Source organism: Colletes gigas, unplaced genomic scaffold (genome assembly GCF_013123115.1).
Source record: "Colletes gigas isolate AHSC1104 unplaced genomic scaffold, ASM1312311v1 Colletes_gigas_Sc00006, whole genome shotgun sequence".
In the NCBI taxonomy this organism is placed as follows: Eukaryota; Metazoa; Arthropoda; class Insecta; order Hymenoptera; family Colletidae; genus Colletes; species Colletes gigas.
In genome coordinates this window covers 5,574,221-5,600,710 of record NW_025106635.1, presented here as the reverse complement: position 1 = coordinate 5,600,710, position 26,490 = coordinate 5,574,221, and the positions used below count along the sequence as shown (strand labels likewise).

The 26,490-nt window shown below is 40.2% G+C and overlaps 3 protein-coding genes across 3 annotated transcripts in view; 1 reads left to right on the top strand and 2 right to left on the bottom strand.

The window, feature by feature from the left end:
* Positions 1-1,452: 1,452 nt before the first annotated feature.
* Positions 1,453-7,025, top strand: LOC122395768 (electron transfer flavoprotein subunit alpha, mitochondrial). Its single transcript, XM_043393610.1, has 6 exons — positions 1,453-1,622; positions 2,001-2,330; positions 2,402-2,854; positions 2,922-3,159; positions 4,738-4,747; positions 6,993-7,025. The coding sequence occupies exons 1-4, from the start codon at positions 1,581-1,583 to the stop codon at positions 3,096-3,098; spliced, it is 1,002 nt and encodes a 333-aa protein (XP_043249545.1). The 5' UTR covers positions 1,453-1,580; the 3' UTR covers positions 3,099-3,159; positions 4,738-4,747; positions 6,993-7,025.
* On the bottom strand, positions 4,935-7,018 carry LOC122395890 (excitatory amino acid transporter 1-like). Its single transcript, XM_043393802.1, has 9 exons — positions 6,781-7,018; positions 6,523-6,700; positions 6,400-6,442; positions 6,256-6,292; positions 5,985-6,168; positions 5,680-5,913; positions 5,388-5,579; positions 5,151-5,285; positions 4,935-5,076 (listed from the first exon to the last, which is right to left on the bottom strand). Exons 1-9 carry the CDS (start codon positions 7,016-7,018, stop codon positions 4,935-4,937), a joined length of 1,383 nt encoding a protein of 460 aa, XP_043249737.1.
* Positions 7,026-7,417: 392 nt separating the features above from the next.
* The window catches only part of LOC122395814 (ankyrin repeat domain-containing protein 50), a 126,977-nt gene continuing 107,904 nt past the window's right edge, over positions 7,418-26,490 (bottom strand). The window contains exons 7-21 of the mRNA XM_043393692.1: positions 15,154-15,998; positions 14,522-15,058; positions 13,653-14,427; positions 13,328-13,501; positions 12,977-13,147; positions 12,407-12,718; positions 11,902-12,223; positions 11,521-11,767; positions 11,239-11,422; positions 10,865-11,081; positions 10,576-10,767; positions 10,253-10,500; positions 9,290-9,828; positions 8,886-9,063; positions 7,418-8,110 (exon numbers count right to left, since the gene is read on the bottom strand). Coding sequence (XP_043249627.1) covers positions 8,892-9,063; positions 9,290-9,828; positions 10,253-10,500; positions 10,576-10,767; positions 10,865-11,081; positions 11,239-11,422; positions 11,521-11,767; positions 11,902-12,223; positions 12,407-12,718; positions 12,977-13,147; positions 13,328-13,501; positions 13,653-14,427; positions 14,522-15,058; positions 15,154-15,479 — 4,416 coding nt within the window. The 5' untranslated portion in view covers positions 15,480-15,998 and the 3' untranslated portion in view covers positions 7,418-8,110; positions 8,886-8,891. The remainder of the gene's footprint in view (positions 8,111-8,885; positions 9,064-9,289; positions 9,829-10,252; positions 10,501-10,575; positions 10,768-10,864; positions 11,082-11,238; positions 11,423-11,520; positions 11,768-11,901; positions 12,224-12,406; positions 12,719-12,976; positions 13,148-13,327; positions 13,502-13,652; positions 14,428-14,521; positions 15,059-15,153; positions 15,999-26,490) is intronic.

The window sequence follows — 26,490 nt, the reverse complement described above, 5'->3', positions numbered from 1 at the left end:
TTCTCTATATCATACTTTATGCATTTATATTGCAATTAATACAGAAATAAATATGTACGTCTTTTTGGCGCCAATATTGTACTCCGAAAATCACTAGAATTCTTGTAGGAAAATCACACACATACTGTGAATATTTCATAATTTTAAATAAAAATTCTACTTACGTTCGTATAACAAATTATTCTCTATATCATACTTTATGCATTTATATTGCAATTAATACAGAAATAAATATGTACGTCTTTTTGGCGCCAATATTGTGCCCCGAAAATCACTAGAATTCTTGTAGGAAAATCACACACATACTGTGAATATTTCATAATTTTAAATAAAAATTCTACTTACGTTCATATAACAAATTATTCTCTATATCATACTTTATGCATTTATATTGCAATTAATACAGAGATAAATATGTACGTCACTTTGGCGCCAATATTGTACTCCGAAAATCACTAGAATTCTCGTAAGAAAATCACACACATACTGTGAATATTTCATAATTTTAAATAAAAATTCTACTTACGTTCGTATAACAAATTATTCTCTATATCATACTTTATGCATTTATATTGCAATTAATACAGAAATAAATATGTACGTCTTTTTGGCGCCAATATTGTACTCCGAAAATCACTAGAATTCTTGTAGGAAAATCACACACATACTGTGAATATTTCATAATTTTAAATAAAAATTCTACTTACGTTCGTATAACAAATTATTCTCTATATCATACTTTATGCATTTATATTGCAATTAATACAGAAATAAATATGTACGTCTTTTTGGCGCCAATATTGTACTCCGAAAATCACTAGAATTCTTGTAGGAAAATCACACACATACTGTGAATATTTCATAATTTTAAATAAAAATTCTACTTACGTTCGTATAACAAATTATTCTCTATATCATACTTTATGCATTTATATTGCAATTAATACAGAAATAAATATGTACGTCTTTTTGGCGCCAATATTGTACTCCGAAAATCACTAGAATTCTCGTAAGAAAATCACACACATACTGTGAATATTTCATAAGTTTAAATAAAAATTCTACTTACGCTGATATTACAAATTATTCTTTATATCATACTTTATGCATTTATATTGCAATTAATACAGAAATAAATATGTACGTCTCTTTGGCGCCAATATTGTACTCCGAAAATCACTAAATATGCTACATATATTGTACAATTTTATATTTAAATAAATTTTACTTAAAATCAATTTCACATGCCACTACTTTACGTAGTTTTTCTAAAATATTCCATATGAAAAAGAAATATTTTTGTTTGTAATAAAATTAACTGTAGCAACGCTAGTATTAATTTAAATATTTTGGGGGCTACATAAATATTTAGTCCTTATTTTATATAATTTTAATGCATTGTATTTAATATTATTTGTAATTATTTTACGTGTATGTACGTGTATGCAGAGATAAAGAAATGTGGATTACTTGTTATCCCATTACTAAAGGACTTTGGACTCTAACTCTAGATGCAAATTAGTTTCATTTTATTTAATACTCAATTAAGAAACAGTATTTACGAATCATAATTGCAAAGAATGTTCGCCACGAATTTTAGAATGTTACGAGCTAGTAACAAAGTGAGTAAAAGAAACTTTAATTATCTTGATCTTCGTTTGTTATGTGCTAACCATACACACTTGTTATTTAACATTCTTTTAATTAAAAATATTAATTTTCATGGAAAAAGGCACGTAATAATAATTTTTACTATTTGTAATATTTTCAAGACTACTCTTTTTTTAATAAAACAAATTCTCATTGGCAATGTAAATGAACAGCTGTCAAGAATTTTGTATAAAAAGAGAATCTTACATTTTTATACATCTATTTATACTTATAATTTATGATAGTATACATAATATAACAACTAGTTTTAGAAAGTTATTATTTTTTACAGCTATAATTTATGGTTATAATTTGATGTGAACTTTGATTAAAGCAATTGTTGTTTATAGTTTGGTTCATTGGCACGTTACGAGTCTACATTAGTTATTGCAGAACATAATAATGAATCATTATTACCTATTACTTCCAATGCCCTAAGTGTAGCAAAAAAGATTGGTGGAGATGTCACTGTTCTTGTTGCTGGAACTAAATGTGATGCAGTTGCACAAGCTGTTAGTAAAGCAAATGGTGTTTCTAAAGTGCTAGTAGCAGATAATGATGCGTTTAAAGGATTTCTTCCAGAGGCATTAACTCCACTTATTATTGCAACACAAAATGAGCATAAATTTACTCATATTTTGGCTGGTGCCACTGCTTTTGGTAAAGCATTGCTACCAAGAGTAAGTATATTTGTATCAAAGCATTCGTGTCATTTTTGCATATGCATTATGTATAACTTTTTTTTTACAAGGTTGCAGCTAAATTAGATGTATCTCCTGTAAGCGATATCATTGGGGTTAAAGCACCAGACACATTTGTTCGTACAATTTATGCAGGGAATGCAATTCAAACTTTAAAATGCAAAGATAAAGTAAAAGTAGTGTCGGTGAGAGGTACTGCATTTGAAGCAACACCCCTGGAAGGTGGTAATGCTAAATGTGAACCTGCACCAGCCGGTGACTACAAACCAAAATTGATAGAATTCATTAAGCAAGAGTTGTCAAAGTCCGATAGACCAGAATTGACATCTGCAAAGGTTGTTGTTTCCGGAGGAAGAGGAATGAAATCCGGGGACAACTTCAAATTATTGTACACATTAGCCGACAAACTTAATGCAGCAGTTGGTGCATCTCGTGCTGCAGTCGATGCTGGCTTTGTACCCAATGATTTGCAAGTTGGACAGACTGGAAAAATCGTTGCTCCCGTAATTATATAATTACCGCGGCTATTATTGCTCTTAAAATATTTTACATGTAATTTGTGTTTTGTAGGATCTCTATATTGCTGTGGGTATCTCTGGGGCAATTCAGCACCTTGCTGGTATGAAAGACTCAAAAACAATTGTTGCTATTAACAAGGATCCAGAAGCTCCGATCTTCCATGTAGCAGATTATGGCATAGTTGCTGATCTGTTTAAAGTTGTCCCCGAACTAACAGAGAAATTATAAATTTAAAAAGAGAATTAAAAATATTTGTATTATAACCGTTTTTATAAAAATTATATAAATACATATATTCCATGCTTTTTATTTACATTCAACTCTGCCTTTTCTATTGACTTTTTAATTTGTTTAAATTCTAAAGTTTTATAATACCTGAAAACTACTCTAAATATTATTCGAATTTAAGTTCTTCAACCATTTCCCTATACGTTATTTCATGTAATTAATAAGTTATAAACGATCACTGGAAGCGACATTTATTTCAATATTGCGCTAAAATCTGCAAAGAAACAGTGTCGCCATCTAATATCAAGGTTTCGAACTCAAAAAATCGTCCCAGGATCACAGAATGTGTGAGGAGGTATCCGGAGTACAGCTACCCCCACTCCTGCTACTTCTGATACGCAGTACCTTGATCATTCATTAATTACTCCTTTCCTGGGATTCAAATATGAATTTTTAGAATTGAAGAATGTAGTATAGACCCTTGGCAACATTCAAGGACCGATAGATGCCTAAGGTGTCGCGTTAAAAGGTTAGAAACAGTGGGCCGACTTCCGATACTCGTTAATAACGTCATAATTACGAGCGAAATGGTTCTAAAAACTATCCTGGAATTTTGCCAAAGGTCCATACTATATTCTTAAACTCTAAAAGTTCATAATTTATTCCCAGGAAAGGCGTAATTAGTAAATTAAGGAGCAACAGCAGTGAATTATTGATTGTTGGATGGTGGCGCCAACTAGTGGCGAAAACAGCGTACTATGTGTTTCTCGGCTTATAATGAATTGTTGCTCCTTAATTTACTAATTACGCCTTTTCTGGGAACAAATTATGAACTTTTAGAGTATAAGAATATAGTATGGACCTTTGGCAAGATTCCAGGATAGTTTTTAGAACCATGCTATGCTTCATTAAATAGTTATTAACGAACATCGGAAGTCGGCCCACTGTTTCTAGCCTTTTAACGCGACACCTTAGGCATCTATCGCTAATAACTAATTAATTAGAGCAAGGAGCGTTGTAAAATCGGTCCGTGAATGTTGCCAGGGGTGTCTACTTGGTTCTGTAATAGCCAAAATGTGTGTGTTATTGTTGGAAAGTTGATAATTCATCGATTAAAGCAGACAGTTACACAGCCGTAAATGTTCCGACTTCCGATATTCGTTAATAACGTCTTAATTACTGGCGGAATGGTTCTAAAAGCTATCCTCGAATGTTACCAAGGATCTATACTACATCCTTCAATTCTAGAAGTTCATATTTGAATCCCAGGAAAGGAGTAATTAATGAATAATCAAGGTACTGCGTATCAGAAGTAGCAGGAGTGGGGGTAGCTGTACTCCGGATACCTCCTTACACATTCTGTGATCCTGGGACGATTTTTTGAGTTCGAAACACTGATATTAGATGGCGATACTGTTTCTTTGCAGATTTTAACACAACTATAGGTCATTCATGTACGTGAGCTCGTAGTATATATGCATTTTAGCAGTACGAATTCCTGATATTAGATGGCGATACCGTTTCTTTGCAGATTTTGACTCATGTATATGCAACATACAATCACAGATCGAATGAACAGACAATCCATTTAAAATTTAGAATAATAATTGTTTATTTCTTTAATTTTCTATACATTTAGTTACAATGAGATATTTGGTATTATTTTTAATGTCTTCCATACAAGGTCATGTTACTATTAATCTATAATAATTACAGTTCTGTAGTCAAGTACTCGATGAGAGTGAATTTGTAAAGATATATAAAATATTACAAATAAAAATATATTTATTGTATAATGTATTGTGATGTATCCTTGGCCAAAGACAACAGTTAAATTTATAATCTTGTAATTTCATTTGAAGCACATAATTCAATGTCTTCTGGTATAGAATTTTGTCTGCTCTTTTCATAATAATGGGTTATTATGCCAGCACCTAGAGCATCAGCTATGATGTTCAAGGTGGTTCTAAAACGATCTCTGAGAAGCAATATTTTAATTTATTACATCGAATAAATGATTTAGATTATTTAAGTAGATTGATAGATGCTTACACAAGCCAATCAATAGCAATAATGAATGAAACATCTTCTGCTGGAACCCCCATAGAATTTAGTACCATTATCAACATCACATAACCACCACTTGGCAAACCAGCAGCACCAATGCATGATATAGTACATGTGATGCTATAGCATTTTTTTTTTTAATGTTAACATACAAGTGTAATTGTATTTAATTGTTTTGTGTTACTTCGTGAGAATATCAATGGAAACAATTATAATACAGACCTGATTATTACGATTTGAATGAATGAATATTGTATTCCATGCAATTGAATTATGAAGATTGCACCAACACTTTCATACAATGCTATACCATCCATATTTATTGTAGCACCGATTGGAACAATAAATTTACATATTTTAGATGGTATTCCAATGCGTTCTAAACATGCAATTGTTATTGGAACTGTAGCTGTACTAAAGTATAATTTTTAGCTATTTAAAATTTTGTTGAAAAGAAACAATTTCAACAAATTTTGTTTAAATTGTACATATTAGATTTATTATGATTAATTACCTGGACGATGTACTAAATGCAGTGGCAAAAGCTGATCCAAGTTTAAATATAATTTTGTACGGAGATCGGCGTGTACATATAAAATATAACAAAGGGAGCAATACAAAGCCTTGTATGAGTAAACCACTGAACACAGTCAATGTATAAACTCCCAGCTGTTCTATTACACTGGCAAAACTTTCTACTTCCAGAATTTTGGCAGAGATAAGAAAGAATACGCTTATTGGTGCTATCCTATATGGTATAAATGTTATTTACTAAAGTCATTAATTTTCTCCGTTGCATTCGGTAATTATTATCTTTACATTATTGCCCAATTCATAATTTCCATCATTGCTTCTGATAGAGAATGAAACATGTTTTTTAAAGGTTCACCCTTGGCATCTATGTTTCCAATTGCCATACCCAGTATCAAACTAAAGAATACCAAGCCTACAACATTTGTTCCTGACACATCTTTATGATTTATTTTCCATTCATCTATTGGTACTATAAAACAAGGAAGAGTATAATAATTACACTTGTTTGTTGGTTCATTGTATACAAGGGAAAGCTGTTTGTATTATTCTAACATACCTGATTTATTCACTGGTGCCTCTAACACAGACTGATACTAAAACAATATCTTTATATAAGATGTATCATTTAAAACAAGTCACCTGATCTTACAAGTAAAATCATATTGTTTTTTTTGGCTTGTTAAAATAAAAATTCCATTACCTGATTTATGCATGCATTCACTATGTTATCTGGTATCAGATTGCTATGATAAAAGCAAATAAAATTGAATAAATGTATGAAAGTATATAATAAGATTGTATCAGAAATGTAAATATGAATCACCGAAACAAATCTAAAATCGTATCTTCCGTAACGAAATATTTGGTAGCATTTTGTAATACAATATTTTCATTTTTATTCAATCTTCCAGGTTCTATTGTTTCAACAAGTATAACACTTAATGTTATTCCAAGTATTGTTGTTGTTGTGTAATAGTACAATGCCATTACTCTAATGCGACCTATGAATATTACGATATTAAACGATATAAAAATGAATTATATTGCTTAATAACGACACCGTTAATTGTTTCACATTTACCTGATTTCTTCAAATTGCAAGTAGCACTTACAATGCTAGATATTAAAAGAGGTAATATCAAACAATTTACTAGTCTCATAAATAATTCTCCTGGAAACCTGAGATACATTAGATTTCGTTCAGACCATGGTTGGTCTGTGGAAACCTTAAGGATGAGACCTATTACAATTCCAGTAGATACACCAATAATTGTATGTAATATTAGATTCTGTTTTAATAAATTCTTTAACACATTCATTTTATATTAATTTGTTATTAATGTTCACAATCGATAGTGCAGTAACTTGCATATGATCCACATGGATTCATACTTTATATTAGAATAAATAAATGATACTTAGTCCGCTGATATAAACGTTAACTAGATAAAATTGTCTAGCACTAATGAATATATACAAAGATAAGAACTCTTATCTGATAAAATGATAAAATAAAAGCGCGGTTTTATGTAGTTTGCATCAAGTCTTCTTGTTTATCATATTGTCATGTAGTTTTTCGAAACAGTAAAAAACAAATCTTATTCTCGACAGTAAACGTATCGAGATACGAACGAGATTTTGTCCGATTGTTTAATTAATTATTACAAAATTACATTATCGAACAGCAATTGTAGTACATAAGTAAGTAAATAAGTAAATAATGTTGATATTTTGCTTTTTATTTATTTTGCACCTATTACAATATAATAAATATGATCGTGCACAATACGTGAAGGATGTGTATTTACACACGTTTTTAATTTTCAGGCCATAATTTTACGTATTTGTAACTGAGTTCGCATTATTATGCTATATACTTCTTTAATCATTTAATATAATTTATACATATCTTTACAATTCTGCATCATCTTTTGAGTTAATCATTAAAACATCACATTATGCGTTATGCATTCCATCTGCATCCAGTCTTCTGAAGAAAAGTGTCATAATCTATCGTTCTTCCATTAAAATCATGACTATCGATCCTTAAAGTTCCAATAATTAGTTCATTGTCGTTTATATGAAGTATTAGTGAGATCAGTAAAGAAATTTATTAACGTTACATTTATACAAAGTCATGTTTCGTAAGTTTACATATCTAGATCTACATATTTTCCTATGCTGCTTAATATTTGGTTTTTTTTTTTGTATAGTACGCAATTTTCATTTTCCCTTTTAATCAGGACTCTTATAGATCTTTTTTGTTTTCACTTTTTCATGTGAGGTAATTTGATTTTGCTCAAATAAAAGGAGAAAAATTTGTTTATTGACTTTCGCTTTTTGGTGATTACGATTCGCCAGGCGCAATTACGGATCCCGTTGCCCTGCTGAGGTGGTTCTGTCAATACAACCTATAGCACAGAAATTACGAATGCAATTAGATCCTCGTCTATTTTCGTAATTAATTATGAAAATTAATTATTACGCATTACAAGTGAACTCGACACAACAACACAAACACACTTAAACGTAGATTAGTGAGACCAATTATTCTGAAAAGATTAGAATATTAAAAGTATAAAAATTCATGGTCGCCGGGTGACTAATTTTATTGCAAAAATCTAATGTTATACATAGTTATTCTTGACCATGCAAAATGTATAAGTTATGATTTAGTAAAAGGAATGCAAAGATCTACTGATACCACTTCCAAAATTGGACACTGCAATTACAGTGCATAAGGTTTATCTACATCTATTTCTTATAAACTGTGTAATCATTCGGATATTGTAATGTCGTTTAACGGAACTACAACTAAACTCTCAAAAATAAAAAGAAACCTAAGAACTTGTCATTCAATAATCTTGAAATTAATATTGGGAATCGAATTAAACGAAATTCAAGGAATGAAAATATTTAAATTCTAATTCTAAGTGTACGATTCAATGAGCATTGTTGCAATATATTTATGAAGCATAACGAAATAATACAGTGCATTATAAGAAATACAGCAAGTACATCATTCTAATCATTTATACAATCTTATAAGAATCAAAAATCTGATTATGACTTCTATGGTTTATTCTTTCTTTACACATGTTTTAAATACATAGTCTATTTAAGACATACATTGATTTTATGATCAGAGATGTTTTCTGCGATCCTCAATAGTAAAACTGTTAATACCTGTCCCTACAAAGGTGTTTCCTTTCGTGCCTCCGCCTTCCACTGAAATCCATTTACTCGCGTTGTAATAGGTTTATTTCTATTAGTTGCATTCTCAATTCCATTTCTAACACCCGCTACTAATCTCATGGCTGGGTTGGAAACCAAGCCATTGCGCTTTGGTTTTGCGTTACTTGCACTGGAACGAAAAAGAAATGATTCTGCTTGAAAGATTTTTACGATTATCGAATACAGTGAGTCCTTCGCTTTTATATTGTATTTAATTTACTTTCAAATTTCCATAACTCTAGGACTTACTGTATAAAAAACACCGTTTAAAAAAAGTAGCAACGAGTGATAAACGAACGTTTGTAGTTAATACATTAATTAAACTAATTAAAAGTTTGAAACATTAAAATCATTACCTGCCAGGCGTATGGTCCGTAGTATGTTTCACGCTTCTCCCAACACCTGCTCCGCTATTTCCCAGAATTATCCTCATGTGAGTGTCTCTAGTGAAATGGGTATCGGCCGAGTTTCTCTTTTTGTCGAGCCCGTTCTTCTTCTCTTTACCAACATTTAAACCTAACATTTCGTTCGTCAATTCGAACGGTTTACTAACGTCATTCTTATCGATGATCTCGGTTTTTATGTTGATCGGTTCGTAAATGGCTGGCGTGTGATTGTACCCTCCGATCTGTGTTTTGTACGGTATATTTTGGTTTCCGGTTAACAAAGACACCCCCAGCTGACTTTGTATCACGTTCGCTGCTATTTGGGCGCTCGGTGGACTCGTGTTCGTAGGTGAATAGGGTATGAGGCTGTCGCTTAATGGCGAATGAGGTGGCGAAGCATAGATCGGGCTCTGCGGTTCGCTTTTCAGAGGCGACAAGAGTTTGCTGAGCGGTCGACTCTTTGCTCCCCTCGAACATTGTTGGAGTTGTTGTGTGAAAGATAATGGTGTCTAAAATTATAGGAGTCAGATAACGTCTGATTTTTCTTTTTTCGTTCTGTTTTGTTTTTGTTATAAAGATCATAGCGTGTATAGATCGAGTTGGTTTCTACATGAAGCGAATGTGGAATTTTCGTTCATCTTATCGAACGTCATACGTATGTTCGTGATTCGTGCCAGTATGTTGTACTCGTAAGAGAGAGACAAGTATTTCCATGTCATTTGTTAAGAAAAAAAAAAAAAAAAAAAACAAAAAAAAACGTCGAGAGAAACGATCTGTACACGAGTGCATAGAACAGAATTAACAAAACATGCAGCAAGTTAATGAAACGTGTGATGGATGAATTGATTGGAAGTGGTATCGGATTTGAAAATTCTTCAAGTACAGTTACGAGTTAATGGAAAAAAAAGCATTGAATACATCATTGTTACCTACTTTTATTACCTGATTCACCATCGAGTTCTGATTGAATTTCCCTTGGTCGCTTTTCGTGCTGCCGGTCAAGTTGCTGCTGGATTTACTGTTGCTAGAGTTATTGCCCAGGGAAACGCAGCTTCGTCTTTTCGTCGAGTCTGGCGATTCTGCAGGACTATACTGCGTGGAGAGGGGATTTAGGATCGCGGACGATGGTTTTGTTTCTGCCGTTGAGTTTGAGGTTACCGAAGTAGCGCTACTACTTCCACCTGTATCAAATACGCAAACAAATTATAACAGAGTTTCGAGATAACGTTATACTTGATGTTGCAAACTTAACCAACCTCCGTTGATACCAGGTCTTAGACTTCGTTGATTGGCAGAATGTTCTTCGAGTAGTCTCACCACAGTGTCGTGGCCACTTTTAGCGGCCACTTTTATCGCATTTCGACCACAGTGGTCGGAATGACTGGGATCAGCACCATGATTAAGAAGCGCTCGCACACAGTGTTCGTGGCCTTCTTGTGCAGCAATACCTGATTTATAGTTATAGATGATGACAATTTTAACGACTTCAGCTTGTTCTTTGCTCGTTTCATCGTTTGGAATAGTAAACAGAAATTAATATCTTACCTAGAGCTGTTGCGCCTTGGTTACAAGTGTGATCAGGGGTGGCTCCGTGTTCTAGAAGTAGTCTAACAATGGCAGCGTGACCCTGCCAGGCTGCGGAATGAAGAGGAGTTCTGTTCTCGTTGTCACAGGCGTTTACATTGGCTCCACCTTCTGTTAGCAATAAAGCCACCATCTCAACGTGTCCTTGCCAAGCACTTACATGCAGAGGAGTTCTGCCCTGTAAAGTTATGATAAATTTTTGATACGGATCTGCAGCTATAACAGATTAAATTAATTCCGTAAGTAAAATTAGAGAACATAATGACGCAAAGAAGTCTCAGATCTCGTCGATACTCACTGTGATATTCGAGATTCTACGCAAGGATGTTACTTACTTCCGAATCTCTGCTTTCGATATCGGCGCGTGCGTGCTCCAACAAGAAGCGCGCCATTGCCAATCTGTTCTCCAAGGCGAGGATGTAGAGAGTGCTTCTGCCGTCCGCGTCTTTCGCGTTAACATCAGCATTGTGCGCCAACAGTACTCTGACGGTGTCGTAATGCCCCTCGAGAGCTGCAAGTCTATGATCATGTTTTATTGATGAAAAATATTTTACGCAAGGCACTTGGACGAAATGTTACGTTAGAGTTTGATATCAAGGGCAAGAACGAAAGCGTACCTCAGGGCTGTTTTCCCGTCGTGAGCGTGTTGGTCGATCGGCGCGTTGTGCTGTTTCAGCAACCTTTCGACCAACGTGTAATGGCCCTCTTGAGCGGCGAGCATCAGAGCTCCTTTTCCATCGTTGTCGGTTTCATCAATTTTGGCTCCAGCCTCCAGCAGCGCTTTACAAACGTCGATATGACCTTCGAACGCCGCGTAGTGCAACGGTGTCCAGCCCGAATTGTCTCTGTGCTGCTCGTCTAAACCTGAAACATCGTACGTTTCCACTTGGTAACACGTGTTTCATCGGTTAACGATCGCAAGATACATTTGATAGATTCGTTCTTAGAGCAACAAGAATACGGAAATAGACATCGATATGAAATAGGAACACCTGTACCTCTGTCTAGTAATTGTTTCACCACGTCTGTACCACCCTGGGCAGCAGCCACGCTGAGAACGGTCCTGCCCTCGTTATCGATGCTATCAATGTAACATCCCCAGAATAACAGAAGAGCGACAACCGATCCATGGCCCATACTGGCTGCTGCCCATAAAGGTGTACGTCCGGTGGCGTCACAGTGGTCTATGTCTGCATCGTATTCCAGAAGCAATTCGCAAACGTCTCTGTGACCCTCGAACGCTGCTACCAATAGCGGAGTCATGCCGTCTTTGTCTTGATGATCAACGGCTGCCCCCCTCTCCAAGAGTATCGTAACCACCTACGATGACAATTCGTCAGAAGTATAGTCCGTCAGAATATGAACGAAAATTAGTCAAATCGAAAAATGATACAACCCCTCGCGTCTGATAGAGTGTATTGTGTGTTGTTTGCGCAATAGCAAAGTTTAGTGTTGATTTTAACATTGATTTATATATTTTTTTAAACGGGGGAGGAAACGAACCTTCGTATAGCCATGGTTGGAAGGTACACACAGAGCAGCGACGCTGAGGGCTGTTCTTTCATCGCTATCGGCGTGATCGATCTCCGCGCCGAAGTTTAGAAGGTATTCGACAATCTCACTGTGACCCATGTAGGCAGCAGCAATTAAGGCAGTTCTGCCCTCGTCATCCGTTCTGTTGACGTCGGCGCCGTGCTGCAGAAGTGCTTTAACGATGTCCTCGTGGCCACCCCACGCAGCTGCTCTCAGTGCGGTTCGTTGATCCCAGTCAGCGCAATCCACCAATGCCCCGTACGTCAAGAGCATTTCGACCACCTACATTTTCGTGTTCAGATTTTATTAGATTTTCATCCACCTTTTGATCGAATATTAAAGTTGCACGTTGCAACAATCTAGCAAGCCTACTTTCAATGCATTCGTTGTTTGTGGTTTTCGCTCTAGATACATATACATATATGTATTTTAAAAAAATCGATTTCTCGAACCTGTTACCCAAGAATCCCTTCTTAAGTGTTTATATTATGCATTTCTGAAGTATCCTGGATCGTTCGCTAATTGTAGTGGAATGATTACCTGAGTATGCCCACCCCAGGCAGCAGCTCTGAGAGCCGTCCAACCGTCGCAGTCCGCATGATCTGCACATGCTCCAGCAGACAAGAGTACTTGGACAACGTCCGCGTAACCGTGTCTGGCAGCCAAGTTCAATGGCGTCTGACCATGACGGTCAGTGGCTTCCAATTTTGCCTGTACATTTCATAGGAATCACTCATAAACTAACACGTTTTCTCTTTTCTCTTATTAATTTATCAGAAACACCGTGCAGAACCAGTTTTTACTTTCAACTAGCTGAAATTCCCGTATAATACAAATATTCTCTGCTGTTCCGCGTAAATAAATATGTTGCGATTGGCAATGAAAACTCACCTGAGGGCACGTTGCTAAAGCTAACTCCAACAGAGATGCATTGCCGTCCGCAGCAAGCGTATGCAGCACTGTTCGTCCGCAAGAATCAGTTTGATTGATATCTCCGCTCTCACCGAGCAGTTCCGTTAATGACTCGCTAGGAGATTCATCCATTGGGCTCACATCTTGCGAGACCTACGACAAAAGTACATTTTGTTCCTACTTGTATCTTTCTTTATCGCAATAACGAGAATAAACGAAGCAATAACTTATAAGAATATATTTTACCATTATTTACAATATAAAATTGATTTTGACCAGCGAACGTCGGAGTAGAAATTAATACCTGACTAGAAGAAATAGCGTCCTTATTGGCATCATCTTCCGCCACCTTTTCGGATGGTTTAGCCCCAGCGTCGATGAGCAGTCTCAGTAATTTCACCTCCTGTCTGGGCCATAGGATGCACTCGGAGCTGTCCAAGTAGCAATTTTCGATGGGCGCTCCGCTGCCTATCATCCAGAATACCTGAAGCGTGTGGACGTCCAAGTTGCAGTTCGTAGTGGCTACATTGGTTATGGCTCGTTGCAGGTGCTGACCCAGTACGCAGATTTCGTCAGGGTTCAACTCCGTGCCGCGAAGAGTGTAATAACCCGCCAACATCGCGTGACCTTCGATGGCGGAGCAAAGATACTTTTGCGTGCAGTGTTTGACGTCGAGCAACCACTCGGCGAAACTGTGATGGAACAGCATAAGCGCGCCGGCACGGGACACGGAGATCACTCTGCGCAGAAGGTGTAAACGTCGATTGAAGTCCTCCACGGTGATGCTGGTGCAGGCTGTTTTCACGCATTTGTACAGGATCTCCTTGGTGATTGGCAGTTTCGCGGCTAGTATCACGTTTAACAGCGGTTGAACTTTCGCGAACTGTTTCCTGCTGAAGAGTCGTTGGCATAGCCAGAGGTAGAGACCGTTCAGGGTGCCTGGTATCTCGCGGACCTCTCTTAGGACGATGAAGTTCTCGGCCACGCCGTCGAGAACTTTTTCCAGGTACAGAAAACAACCGTTGCTCTTGATGTGCAGCTGGTTTAGCATCTCGGCCGTGTCGCACGAGATGTGCTGCCTGATCGAAGGAACGAAGGAAAATTAATTCGACGTTTGAATCACATAGGGTATCCATGAAAAAAGAAATGTTTTTTTACAGCAGAGTCATTTACCTGAGCGCCTCTTCTTGATCCAACCGTGCAAGAATGTACTGCTGGACGTCTCTCACGACGTGAGATTTCCTTAGGTCGTCCAACGAGATCTTACGGAACCCGGTGAACATCCGCGAGATCGATTTACTTTGTCGTCGAGCGGTGCAGACCAGCAGCAACCATTGAGGGAACAGGTGATGATGGTTGGCCAATAATTCAGCGATCGTCCTACTGACATTGTCGTTTTCTCTCCTTGAATCTCTGGTACCGGTTTGCGGAGGATTCAAAGTTTGACCCTCGTCGATAGAATCAACCAATAGGAACAAGCAGCTCTTCGGTGGCTCTACCTCTAACAGGGGAAACAGCAGAGCCTTTTTCAGAGCGTCGTCGGGATCACGGTCGAGAACGTCCGGTTGCAGGGCAGCCTGTATATCCGGATCCGTTCTGAGCTTCTCCGCGTAAGCTTCCGCCACTGCTTCCCTCGAAGTCGACGGGATCGACGTGGCGTTGGTAGTCGTCGTAGTAGTGCTGGCAGGAGACGGCGAGCTTGTCGACACTCTACGAACAATTTTAAACAGTTTCGGACGTTCTGAACCAGCGTAGGTTTCTCAAGAGTACTCTAGACGTTCGAGAGTCCTATCGCAATTACTAACCTGTGAATACCATCCGAGCTAGCCTGCAATAGTTGAGCAACCAAAGATCTAACGAATTGAGCCGGCGACAAGGAGGCCTCGCTTCTTGCCTGGCAGAAATGCCTGGCGAGCAGTCTCCTGTTCAACGATCTCTGATGTTTAGCGTTGGCGCCGGTCGATGGCCACGCAAGCTCGGCGCAGAGGGCGGTTTTCCCGCTTCCTGGGCCGCCGACGATCAGAGCACCGCATGTCTTCGAGGCTGGCCTTTGCTCCAAGCAATGGGACAGCCTGACGAACACCCATTCGCGGCAGAAGAACCGCTTCTTCTCGATCACCGGCGCGGCCATCTTCACGGTTCTACGATCGGCCGTCGCGTCGATGGCTCGAGCCTAACCGATCAAAACGACACCGGTCGTGTTTGCGATTACGTTTCGTTGCTCTTTGCGATTGTACGCCGGTGCGCGTCGATCCCCCGCGAGATCTACTGTCATAGTAATTCGATTCTTTTGTTCGATAAATAGGTCGGTGTGTCGGGAAATGGAGGAAGATCAGGCCGTCTGTTAAAAGAGTTTTCCGCGACGATTAGTGTTCTAGGCTGAACTGACGGTTCCTTGAAACGCGTGGCCTCGGTTGGGTTCGTTGCTCGACGATGATTTCGATTTCAGCCCCGTTGCAGCATCCCTCACTCGTGAGAATTACGAGCTAGACCAGCTGTGATGCGACGCAGCTATGGTTGATCTCGTTGCACACTGACGAGGAGACGTTGGTCGGAGCCCCAGGGGGCTCTGAGGCTTCCTCGGCCTCCATTCAGGCTTCTCATCGCCTCGTTGCGGACGAGCACCGCGTTTCGTATCGCTGCATTCTACCTGGAACAGCGAAACCAGACCCGGTTACAGCACCCCGCGGAAATGTTACTCGTGATTTCTCCTACGTCTAAGAACACCCCTTCCGTCGCGGGAAAGCCTCGACCGTTCGGGGATTTACCGGAGGCATTTAAAGGGAATTTTGCTATTTCCCCCGGCACTTGTTTGCATTGAAATTATGCCGATTTCAGACGCGAAAGCTTCTCGTTGTCCTTTTTAGGCTCTTTCGTCCGCAAACGGGGACAATGTTAACCGAGCATGTCTCTGGGACATTTTCTACTTCAGAGTAGGGTTGGTTTTATTTTATTTCGAAAATGGTTAAACACCCTGCACATGCGTAATGACAACAAAGACCATCGTGCGATTTACAGCTTGTCCTGTCGCGTTTGCTGAGACGCTTCGTCGAAAGATCGTGAAATCCTGTCGCGACTAATGGAAAGCTCGAATTCCGCTCCGGAGTTATTCGTAGAATGGCGAGTGATCTAAAATTCGTATTTAATGGGCGTAATAATTGTCTGTTCGCGGAAGACAGATAGGATGAAATTACAAGGGAACGCTCGAAACGAGCGAAAATGCGGAGTGTTAATGACAAACTAGTTCTACTAATGAGAAGGGAATACGTATCTTGGCGTCAGAGTTTTCTAATTATGACTACCGTGTTTGCACTTGTTAAGACTTCTCTGTACGAATCCAGACTGTTGTTTAGTGTCAGCGAAACGGAAACTCGTTTATAGTCGTGTGCCTCGGGGAACTATAAATACTTCATAGCTTGCGTTGAATAATACAGTGGTGGACATGAGTACTGGCACGGTACGCGAGTCCTTGTACGAATATTTATAACAACCAAAAACAATGTATACATTACTTGTTTTTTATCTAGCTTTATTTAGAATTCCAGTTTTACATACCCCGGTCTACTCTAAATATTGTACTATGCACCTGGTCGTTGTTTATAATCAGGAAGCAGAGCTCTGGAAAATTTAATATTCAAACCGAAAACGTAGTCGAAAGGAATTCTCGTTGTTGGGATCTGTGGTTCTGAACATTGAGCAGACTTCTGAGAGTCGGAAGGTGGAGGAGGTAGTATCCTTCATAGATCTGCGTTACTGTAACTAGTTACTATACGACGTCGAGACGTCTGTGTAATGTCTAAAGTATCGACACGGTTATTTATGCTGGAAGGAAACGATTACGCGGACTTTCAAATCGTTACGAATGATTTATGCAACTCTGGAATATTATCTGTACTTTGCGCGGATATTATCGACTCGTAAATCTTAAATATTTAAATAGAGTTGGTCGTAAAACGAGGTATTCGTACGAAGAACCTTTTTGGAACGTTAGATGCTCGCTTTGGAACCCTTCGAATCCTCAGACGTTCGATTTAAACGAATTGTCGTATCAGAGAGCCCAGATTACTCTTTTAGGTACGGTTACAGGGGTGGTAAATAGTGGCTGAACACGCTTCTACGGTCGTCGGCTGTTTAATTGCACCGTTACAAGTGGTTGTTTTTATTATTAACAAAATCACGTCCTGTGGTGGCGCAACAAGCGGGTCTGACAGTCGTCTCGAAAACGTCGGGCGTAATTTGCATCGTCGGTGTTACCTGACAAACTGCTTTAATTACGCGGGAGTCTAGTTAATTTCTCACCCGGGGCTCGATTCACGAGCCGCGGAAGGGAAAGACGGGGAGGAACGGGTCCGCGATAATTATGAATCGTTGGGGGTTTCTGCTCAGGAGGCGCGAGGGGCGAGCATTTGTCCCTTCTTCCGATTCCGCGTGGATAATGACATCGGGCGTTCGAGAGTCGGGTCACCTAATTACTCGGCCCCCGTGCGAGCTGAAACTCAAACGTTCGATGGATAGACGCCCCGTTTATTGCTTGTCTCGCGCGACTGTCGATATTGTTTCACGCACGAGCTGCTCGCAGGCTTACAGCCCACCGTAATGCGTTAATTGCACACGCAGTTCGTGAAAGCACGAGACTGGGGGGGCTAACCTATCGACAGGCATGCGTTCGCTGACTAAAGTTAACCCTTTGTCCCCGCGAAATCGTATAAACCGCCATTTTTTACTTGGATTTAAAAGGGTTGAAAAGGGGTAGGAGCTAGCGAGCAGTCGTGAACCAAATTTGAACAAAGACTTTTCGAGCAACTCGAAATTCTGTACACGGTACATCTTTGACGAGCACAGATTACCCGAGAGCTGGTACTGGTTGTGTTTCCTCAAAGTTTCGCGGGAGTTTATTTAATACGGAGCACTGTTATGGGGGGAAATTTATCAGGAAGATAGCGTATTATCTGCACTCGTTACCTTGTCGTTTAGAATTGTCTGGGGAGACGTTTGGACGGAATACGTTCTTGATTTTCACAATGATTTTAACGAAGCTCGTTCCAATCCTCCGGTGGAGGATCCTAGCTCCGCGTGAACGGGGTTTCTCGGGATTTCGCGCGTTTTAATTGCTGTAAATCTGTCCCACGTCGGGCGTAAGAGCTCTGCGAAAACGTGAAAGTGCGTTTTCCCTTGGCACTCAGCCGTCTCTCGGCTTCTCTCGCGACGATCAATTGTTCGAGACCCCCGACGACTTTTATAAATATCCTACAGAAATGCAATTAAACCCCGATCATCGAGAGCCACGAGCAAACCGGAGAAAGTGAAAACTCCTACCAAGTGTGCGCGCAAAGAACAAATTTTTATTAAAAACATTTCTGCTCGCACATATTTTCGGTAAGGAATTTTTTTCTCGAAAGTGGGTAGGATTTCGAAGGTATGTCTATTCACCAAAAATGATTGTTATTGACCCCCGCAACTAAAACTAATTTTTTTAAAACGATTTGAAAAATTTCTGCAACTACCACCTGTCGATTTTGCTTAAAAATTTGTTTTTCATTTTTAATAAATTTGTTTGAAGAAAATGCACGAAGTTTAGGGTGTACTCGGGATACCCTGTCTGTGATAACAGCGCCGGAAGTCCTCCAAGTGATCCAACCGTTTCACGCGAATTGTACGACCGAGACGCGCGAGTAGCCTCTTCATTGTCTCGTTTGTTAAGCAACGGGTACCATTCAAAATTTACTGCCAGCCATATCCAGGTCATGCTGGCAGTTGTTGGCTTATCGCGCGCGGAACCGTCACTCGCGCCACCGATACCGAATTTTCGGAATTCCCTCGCATGTCCCGAACCGGTGTCCGGCCTCAGCTATCAATCGAGCCACGATAAACCTTGACACGAGCGGATCGTGTCCATTGTCGGCGTTCTGCTCGTTTTATACGACTCCGTTTGAAAACCTACAGGGAGGTCTTAAATCACTCCCAAGTGAAATTACTTCTGGAGAAACGCGATCTCTCCCCTTTGCTCGCTCTATGGGCAGGTCAATTTTTTATGTTGATTTATGGTAGATCTAGATAGTGATTTATGGCTGCAAAAATGGCCAGAAGCGACCCAGTTTCGTAATACTTCGAAGTTTTTAAGACTATGAGGTCTTGAAACTCTCAAAAGGGTTCGAAAAGTTATTTCAAGTCTCTTCGCATGAAATCTGGCGGTCGCGATTCGATTGCAAGAAGAGAGTCTCCGGTGTCTCGTCGAAGGTACCATTCGACAGAAGAAGTAAGCATCGCTGATTCACAGGGCAGATATGTAAAATGCCGAGACACTGTTCAGATGCATCATCGAGGATCGTTCGATCGGTGGATCATCGTGTATCGGAAACTGTATCTGGAATACCGTTCGAAGCTATTCGCGTCGGATGATAAGGCTTGGATACGTATTGGTAGCAACGGGGAACGACCACGGCGAGATTGGGGTTGTCTGAAGTCCCCGAGGTCGTCTATACGTCTTGAATTTAATGAACAGAGTGCATCGGCGCGGGCTAGACATGCTGCTGTCCAAATACGGAGGGCACTGTTCGCCGTAGCTGCCAGCTTCAAGTGGGTCAGGCCTGCCTTGACTTCGCTTCGTATGAATTTTAAACAGCGCGCAGCTGGATTGTGGCCTCTGCAACATTTATGCCCGGTTACGACCAACGTCGCGCTTTTAACGTCTCCCGGACAGCTGTTTGAATGCCGTAGTTTGCAGTCATCGGGCATCCAGACGCTACTAATGAGTCAATAGTCGACTCGTTGCTGGGTACTGCGAATTCCTTAGCTCTCGTAGCTGCCCCCCGTCATCGATCTCTGTACAGGGAAAAATTCCAACGAACGTCTGAAAAATGCAACCGTGACCTTTTCTAAGATCGAACTCCAGAATTTCGATTACATCGAGAGATCCTAAATTGAGATCCAGCGTACGTTAATCGATATCCGGGGGGAGCAGCGAAGCGATTCCCAAGGTACGGGAGTTTCGATCGTCGCGGAGACTCGTCACGGAAATGCTGCACTTTCAGCAATCGGCGACAGAACGAGCGTGGCTCAAAGAAAGGGAGGAATAAAGAAAAATCCATCACCGCGGGACATCGGGCGTCTCTGACGGTGGTTCAGCAGCGATTGCTCATGACGATAACGGCGGGGCTGGAGGAGTCAAAGGGAGTATAAGCGAAACGAGAAAAAAGAGGAGGAGGTTGCTTAATGGAGCTGGCGGGTACGGCGGTACATTTCGAACAATGAGGATCAAACCTCTGCGGAGAAGGAAATCGAGTCGAAGTTAGTTCGCTGGAATGACAATGCTCGTTCCACTTGGACGCAAATTCAGTACTTAATAAAGCGGCACATTCACCTACCGGAGGTGGCGGCCGACGAAGACGTAAATTGAGATGTCTCACCTGAATGGGAACTGAGGGACCAGCCGCCGGGCTTCGAGACCATTATCGCCGGGGGATAGAGAGAGAAAGTTCAATTTTACAGTGGACTGACGGGAATTCAATTTCACAACGGATCGTCTTCCGTGCTCGCGCGCGGCGCGTGTTTAGGGATCGTCGACGAAGAAGACCATCGAGCTTTCCTACCGGTTCCGATTCGCTTCGACGGTTAACCCTTTGACCCAGCAACGCGCGCGCGAATCGTTCAACGTAAAGTACCGGACTGTTCTTTTCTATAACCAAATTAGATTAGATTAGAGTCGAAAAGAAAACTTACGGTGAACTTGCTGTAATTGAATCACGATGTAATAAGCATGTTTGCCGGTGAATAGATCGTAAAGCAAGGGGTTAATGGCGACGCTAATGGGGACAATCACCCGATTTATCATCGTAACTCTTCGAAAGGGAGCATCGAACGTATGAACTTTGGAAAACCGATCGCCTTCGTTTCTAACGATCGAAGTATCTTTAACGAGAAAACTTATCGCCACGGTAACACCGGTTACCGGCAAAGGAGAAAATCGATCGTCTGTAATGTATATATTTATTGCCATTGCGATACCAAAAGTATAAAGAAGAAATCGTACGAGATACGCGAGTATCGTCCATGTAGGGAGACAATTACCGACAACACCTTTAGCAGCGGTCGCGGTGATCGGCTCATTGGAGCTAATTAATGGCACGAACAAAGGGAATGCGCGCGTGCTTCGCGTATAGTCGGAAAAGCTGGATCCCGTGTAACGAGTAATGTCAAAATTCCTGTATGTAACGAGAAGCTGCTCCTTATCTTGTTAGATCTTGAACGTACAGGATCGTTAATGCGTCCGCGGCGTTCGCGGCGCGCCATATTTGGCTGATTGAGCAACGGCCTCGTTCCAGACAGGTCGGGACATCAGTCTTAGGTCAGCCAGCTTGTACATACTCGATTCCGCCGTGTTCCGATGCGTTTGCCTTAATCGGTCGCCGCTGTGTGTCGGTCGATTTAATTAGTATTGGAAATTGACATGTTTGAACGGACCGCAGGGAGAGAGATTTAGAACGGAAATGCTCATCGGTCAGGAATGCTCCTGCACGGAGATCCTCCTAAATTGTCGAGCGGAGTACAGTAATCGACGATTGCATTTCATCGAACTCCTCCCTCGAAAACACAGAAAATAATCTTCGATGTTTAGAGCAACGAGACCAAGAGATTAAGAGATATTCTTAAATTTGAACGTTTGCATAGCACACGAATTACTTCGAATTCAGTATCTTTCGGTAAACATCTGATCCCCCGAATCGAGTTCCCCAGAATCCCCGAACCGAAGTTTTAACCTTCTAAACGGGACAGAGTCGCAGCACGTCTGAACGATCTTCGTTCGTAGTCTCCGTTGAAAGCCAGCTTTGAAATATTTATAAGCTATACACGCTCGTAAATTACGACGGATTTTTGGGGGAGGCTTTTCACGGATATCGTGTTCGGCAGTTTAATTTCCCACGGTCCGACAAAGAACAGAGATGCGAGTGGCAGGTAACTAAAATCGTGCTTAGAATTTTATCGCGATTTCGACTGGTCCCTTCGTCTAATTTGGTTCTCCTCGTGCTTCGCTACTCATCAACATTATACAATTTTTATATTATATTATAGGAATTGTGTGTAGTGTGAATAATCGCGCACAATAAAAGAACAGTGCAATATTTTCGTAACGATACGCCGGTCGATTAATTATTTTCTCCACTTCGGAGCTACCTAGCTACAACGGACAAGCGGAAAATCATAAAATATCATCGAATTAATCTGTTAATTAGCGAACGTACGTAGAACTGACGCTCGAACGCTCGTGTTTCTCATCCTCCATTAATTATCGTGCTTCTCGTTGATCCGGGAGTCGCGTATAAATCAACTCTGTTAATTATAATTTAGAAATTAACGTAATAAGACGGCGCTGGCTGAATCTTACATCTCCATTCGCGAAGAACGTTATTCAGCAAAATACGTAACACTGCTGTAGAGATACCATCGTTCGATTGGCCAACGATCGCATTCGTCCAAAGGACGCACGAAACAAATAGCTCTATTATCCCTTCTACGCGGTAAATTTTATTATCGATCTACGTAATAACAATAACGCGACGATTATTAGGCAAATAATGGCGAGGAAATCCAATGCACTGGCCGCTTTGCGTTTTGGATATTCAATTTTAGGGGCAAACGATGGGGAATATTGGAACAGTTTGCACGGACACTAATATAGATGCATGTATGCATATTTTTGTAATTAAAATCTAGATTAGAAACTGTTCGAGCGAGAATTTTTTAGCGAACAGATTTAAAACGTTTGCTCGCGATCGAAAAAGGAGACAAGCCTGTTAAAGCAAAAGCTTCAAAGTGGCACTGATTCGGATCGGAGTCACTTGAGCGTTCGAGCTTCCCAACAAAGTTCAATTCAATTTTTACGTCCGCGCGTTCAATCGATTGGTATCACGTTTAACTCGGCTGATCCACGGCCAGCCGTTGCAATCAAGCTTTGCTTGAAAAATTATTCCGCTGTCGTAGCTCCATTGGCCCCTTCTGTTTCCAATTTGTTCGACCGAAAGGCAACTAACCAGTCAGTCTAGCTGGTCTCGATCGCGGAAACGAAGGCATTGTATTCAATTACCAGAACTTCCGCCAGGCCCACGGTCAGTCTAATATCTCGAAACGCGTTAATTAAGCTCTCCATCTCGTTTTTCCCTCTTCCGCAATTCCGCCCACGTTTGTTCGACCACTATTTATCGTGTCTGTAGCATACCCAAGCTGAATAGATGAAATTCCAAAAGACTTAATGGCGTGCAAATGCGAATCCCTTTCGTGATTCACATTATGGTGATTTTCGTACAGGTTCTTCCACGCAACTAAACGTAGAAAAATTTCACGAATACAGTAAAAATGTAATAGTTAACAAATTACGACAAGTGATCTTAATAGTAGGAATGCTTTTAACGGGATCAACAATCTACCAGAAGTAGGTTCAAGTATAATTGAACGTGGGAGAAAACTGTATCCATTTGTACAAAAGTCTTACGTAGACTCATCGATCGAAAACTTGGCGAGAAGAACCGTGGTTGTATTTTTCAAACTAAAGATAAATAGAATTCCTATCTCAATAGAATACAAACTGTTCAGAGTTAACATCATATTAGTAAAGGACTATAATTCTATCTACAAAGCGTCTCACACTCGACGTAATCTGTGTTCAGAGTAGCTTAAACCAAACGTAACCTGGATTGCTTGTAACTGTTACCTCTACCGTGGAATTAATCACAGAATTAGTGACAAATTCGGAACTCTCCTCGGTGGAGTACCACTCATGCTTATCACGGTTCGAGTTCAACGCGACCCAGATCCGACACAGGGCAGGTTAATTACGATATTAGGCAGAGAATATTGACGCGGCTGAACAAAGTCCAGACTTACCGCTCGACGTGTTCATTACTTAACACTCGAGCATCGGCGCTAATGGAAATTGATAGGACATATTGCCGAATTCCAAGCACAGAATCCAATAGATTTAGTGGCCGGTTTATGTGTCATCTTTTAAAAAAAATGATCTGTATTTATATGACCTGCTTAACGCGGCTGCGCGATTGTCTTTCGGAGCACGTGCAGTATTTTATCTCGCCGAGAGGTCAAGCAAGCGGAATGCATGGAGTTAACTGATGATACGTTTCAGCCACCATGTCCAACCGACTGCTGTAACGCGTTAGGTACAAATTCAGATTTATTTCCAATCACCGTTGTTGATAGCATACCGGTGACCTAGAGTTTCTAGATGCTTGAATTTGCGTTATATGTACAGAAAGTTGCGTTTTGAAGTTTATTCGTACGATATCTTTCTCTTTTATGCAGCATAATTATTTTTAAAGCATGTGGATTAAGAATCTGTTCCAAAATATTTGATACTTTTAGTCTAAACGTGCATACTTGGTACTTTATGATCAATAGGAATTGCTGAAACTTCATTGGATGCATAGGGTCAAAGTAAATGTCAAAATAAATATAGAATACAGCATAAAATATAGTAGTTGGTATAGTCATCGGATAGGGGATGAAATGCCCTTTAAAATGAGCGCTTGAACAAGTCGATAGCTTTATTAGTTCCGGAGATATAGCGATTTTAGTTTCAAGTCGATGCGGTGGCTAGTTCCGGTGATAGGGTTTGTTTACGTTTCGTTGCTGCGCTCGCAAGTTCATTGATCTCGCGCGCGCATCGATAGTAAACAGTGCGTAGTAAATTCTTGGAAATACTACGCCGAAACTAGGTCACGACAGTCACGTTCGTGGGGTAGGTCAGCACGACTCACGTGCGACGAAGAGGTACGACGCGACGCGTCAGACGGAGACGGAGATAGTCGAATTAAAAAAATTACCCCTTTACATAAATTGCGATATCTCGAAAACGGAAAGTCGGATCGACAAAAACCAAAAGCCATTTTAAAGGGGAGGCTTTGCCGCTGCCAACAGTGGATCAATAATAAATAAAACACTAGTAGTTTCGGAACTGCACGCGTCTAAAGTTTAACTATTTTTATAAGACAGTGGCAACTGAAGATTCTCTCCTTTTATCTTTGCTACACATACATGTCCTATTTATATCGGAAGTTAAGCAGAATTTGATACCAAATTTTGTCGTTTTTTTACAAAAGAAGAGATGACTGGTCGTGGTAAGCAAGACAGACTATGTATTTTTCTCGAAAAACAAACAATAAGAATAGAAGTGAATATTGATTAGAGAGTCAAGTAAATTGAACGTGGAATCGTATCGATGGGAGCTGGAAAACGTGTCGGCGTTGTCTCCCTGTACATTTCCAATCAGAAGTTTCGATACAGCATTTGCATCTTGTAGACTAATGCGAGTGGAATACGAAAGCTTCTGCCCTTCGGACGATCAATCTACTTTGGCAGACAGGATGGAATCAAAAAGTTCCAAGTTCTGTTATATCGAGATTTCAACTGCATCGAAAGTCAATCCTCGTTTCGATGTCCCCGACGACTTTTCACGACTACGTTAAGTGGTTCTCGATTTCTTTCCTATCAATATTTGAAATTACTTCGTACTCTTCGATAGCACTCGTACAAAAATTGTTTTTCTAAGATCACGCAAGCCTTCCTCGACACTTAGGATCCGATATGATTTGGGAAAGCGTCTTAAATTTTTCTCGCGTAATAGTTTGCATATTTGCAAGTTGTTTCGAGAAACAGACGTCTCGTTCGAACGGGCACGGCAAAAGTTCGTCGAGGTGTTCTTCGACAGGCTGAGAAACGATACACCGGACACGCCTCTGCACTCTGCTCGAAAATTGAAAAAGTTGAATGAACGGAACTTAAAACTTTCGTCGTGTCACTGGAGAAGGTGTCTCCTCCGTGACGAATTTGCCAAAATTTCATTAGTTCGTTCGTCCTTCGGGCCCTTATCGCGTCACTCTACTAACCTTTCCAAGAATATTGGCATATACGTCTAGATAAGAATAGAACGTCGTCGGTCTTCCGCTGATTAGCTATGAAATTTGTCGTAGACTCGAGGACACTATTCTTAGTTGAAATTTCAAGGCAGAACGAATAGAGAAGATAGAAGTCGTACAGAAAACATACTTTTTACACGAGACAGTTGTTTCTCAACCTGACGGCGAAGGGGTTGATCGAACATAAATATCAATCTCGCGAGAACGAATTCCTCCGCG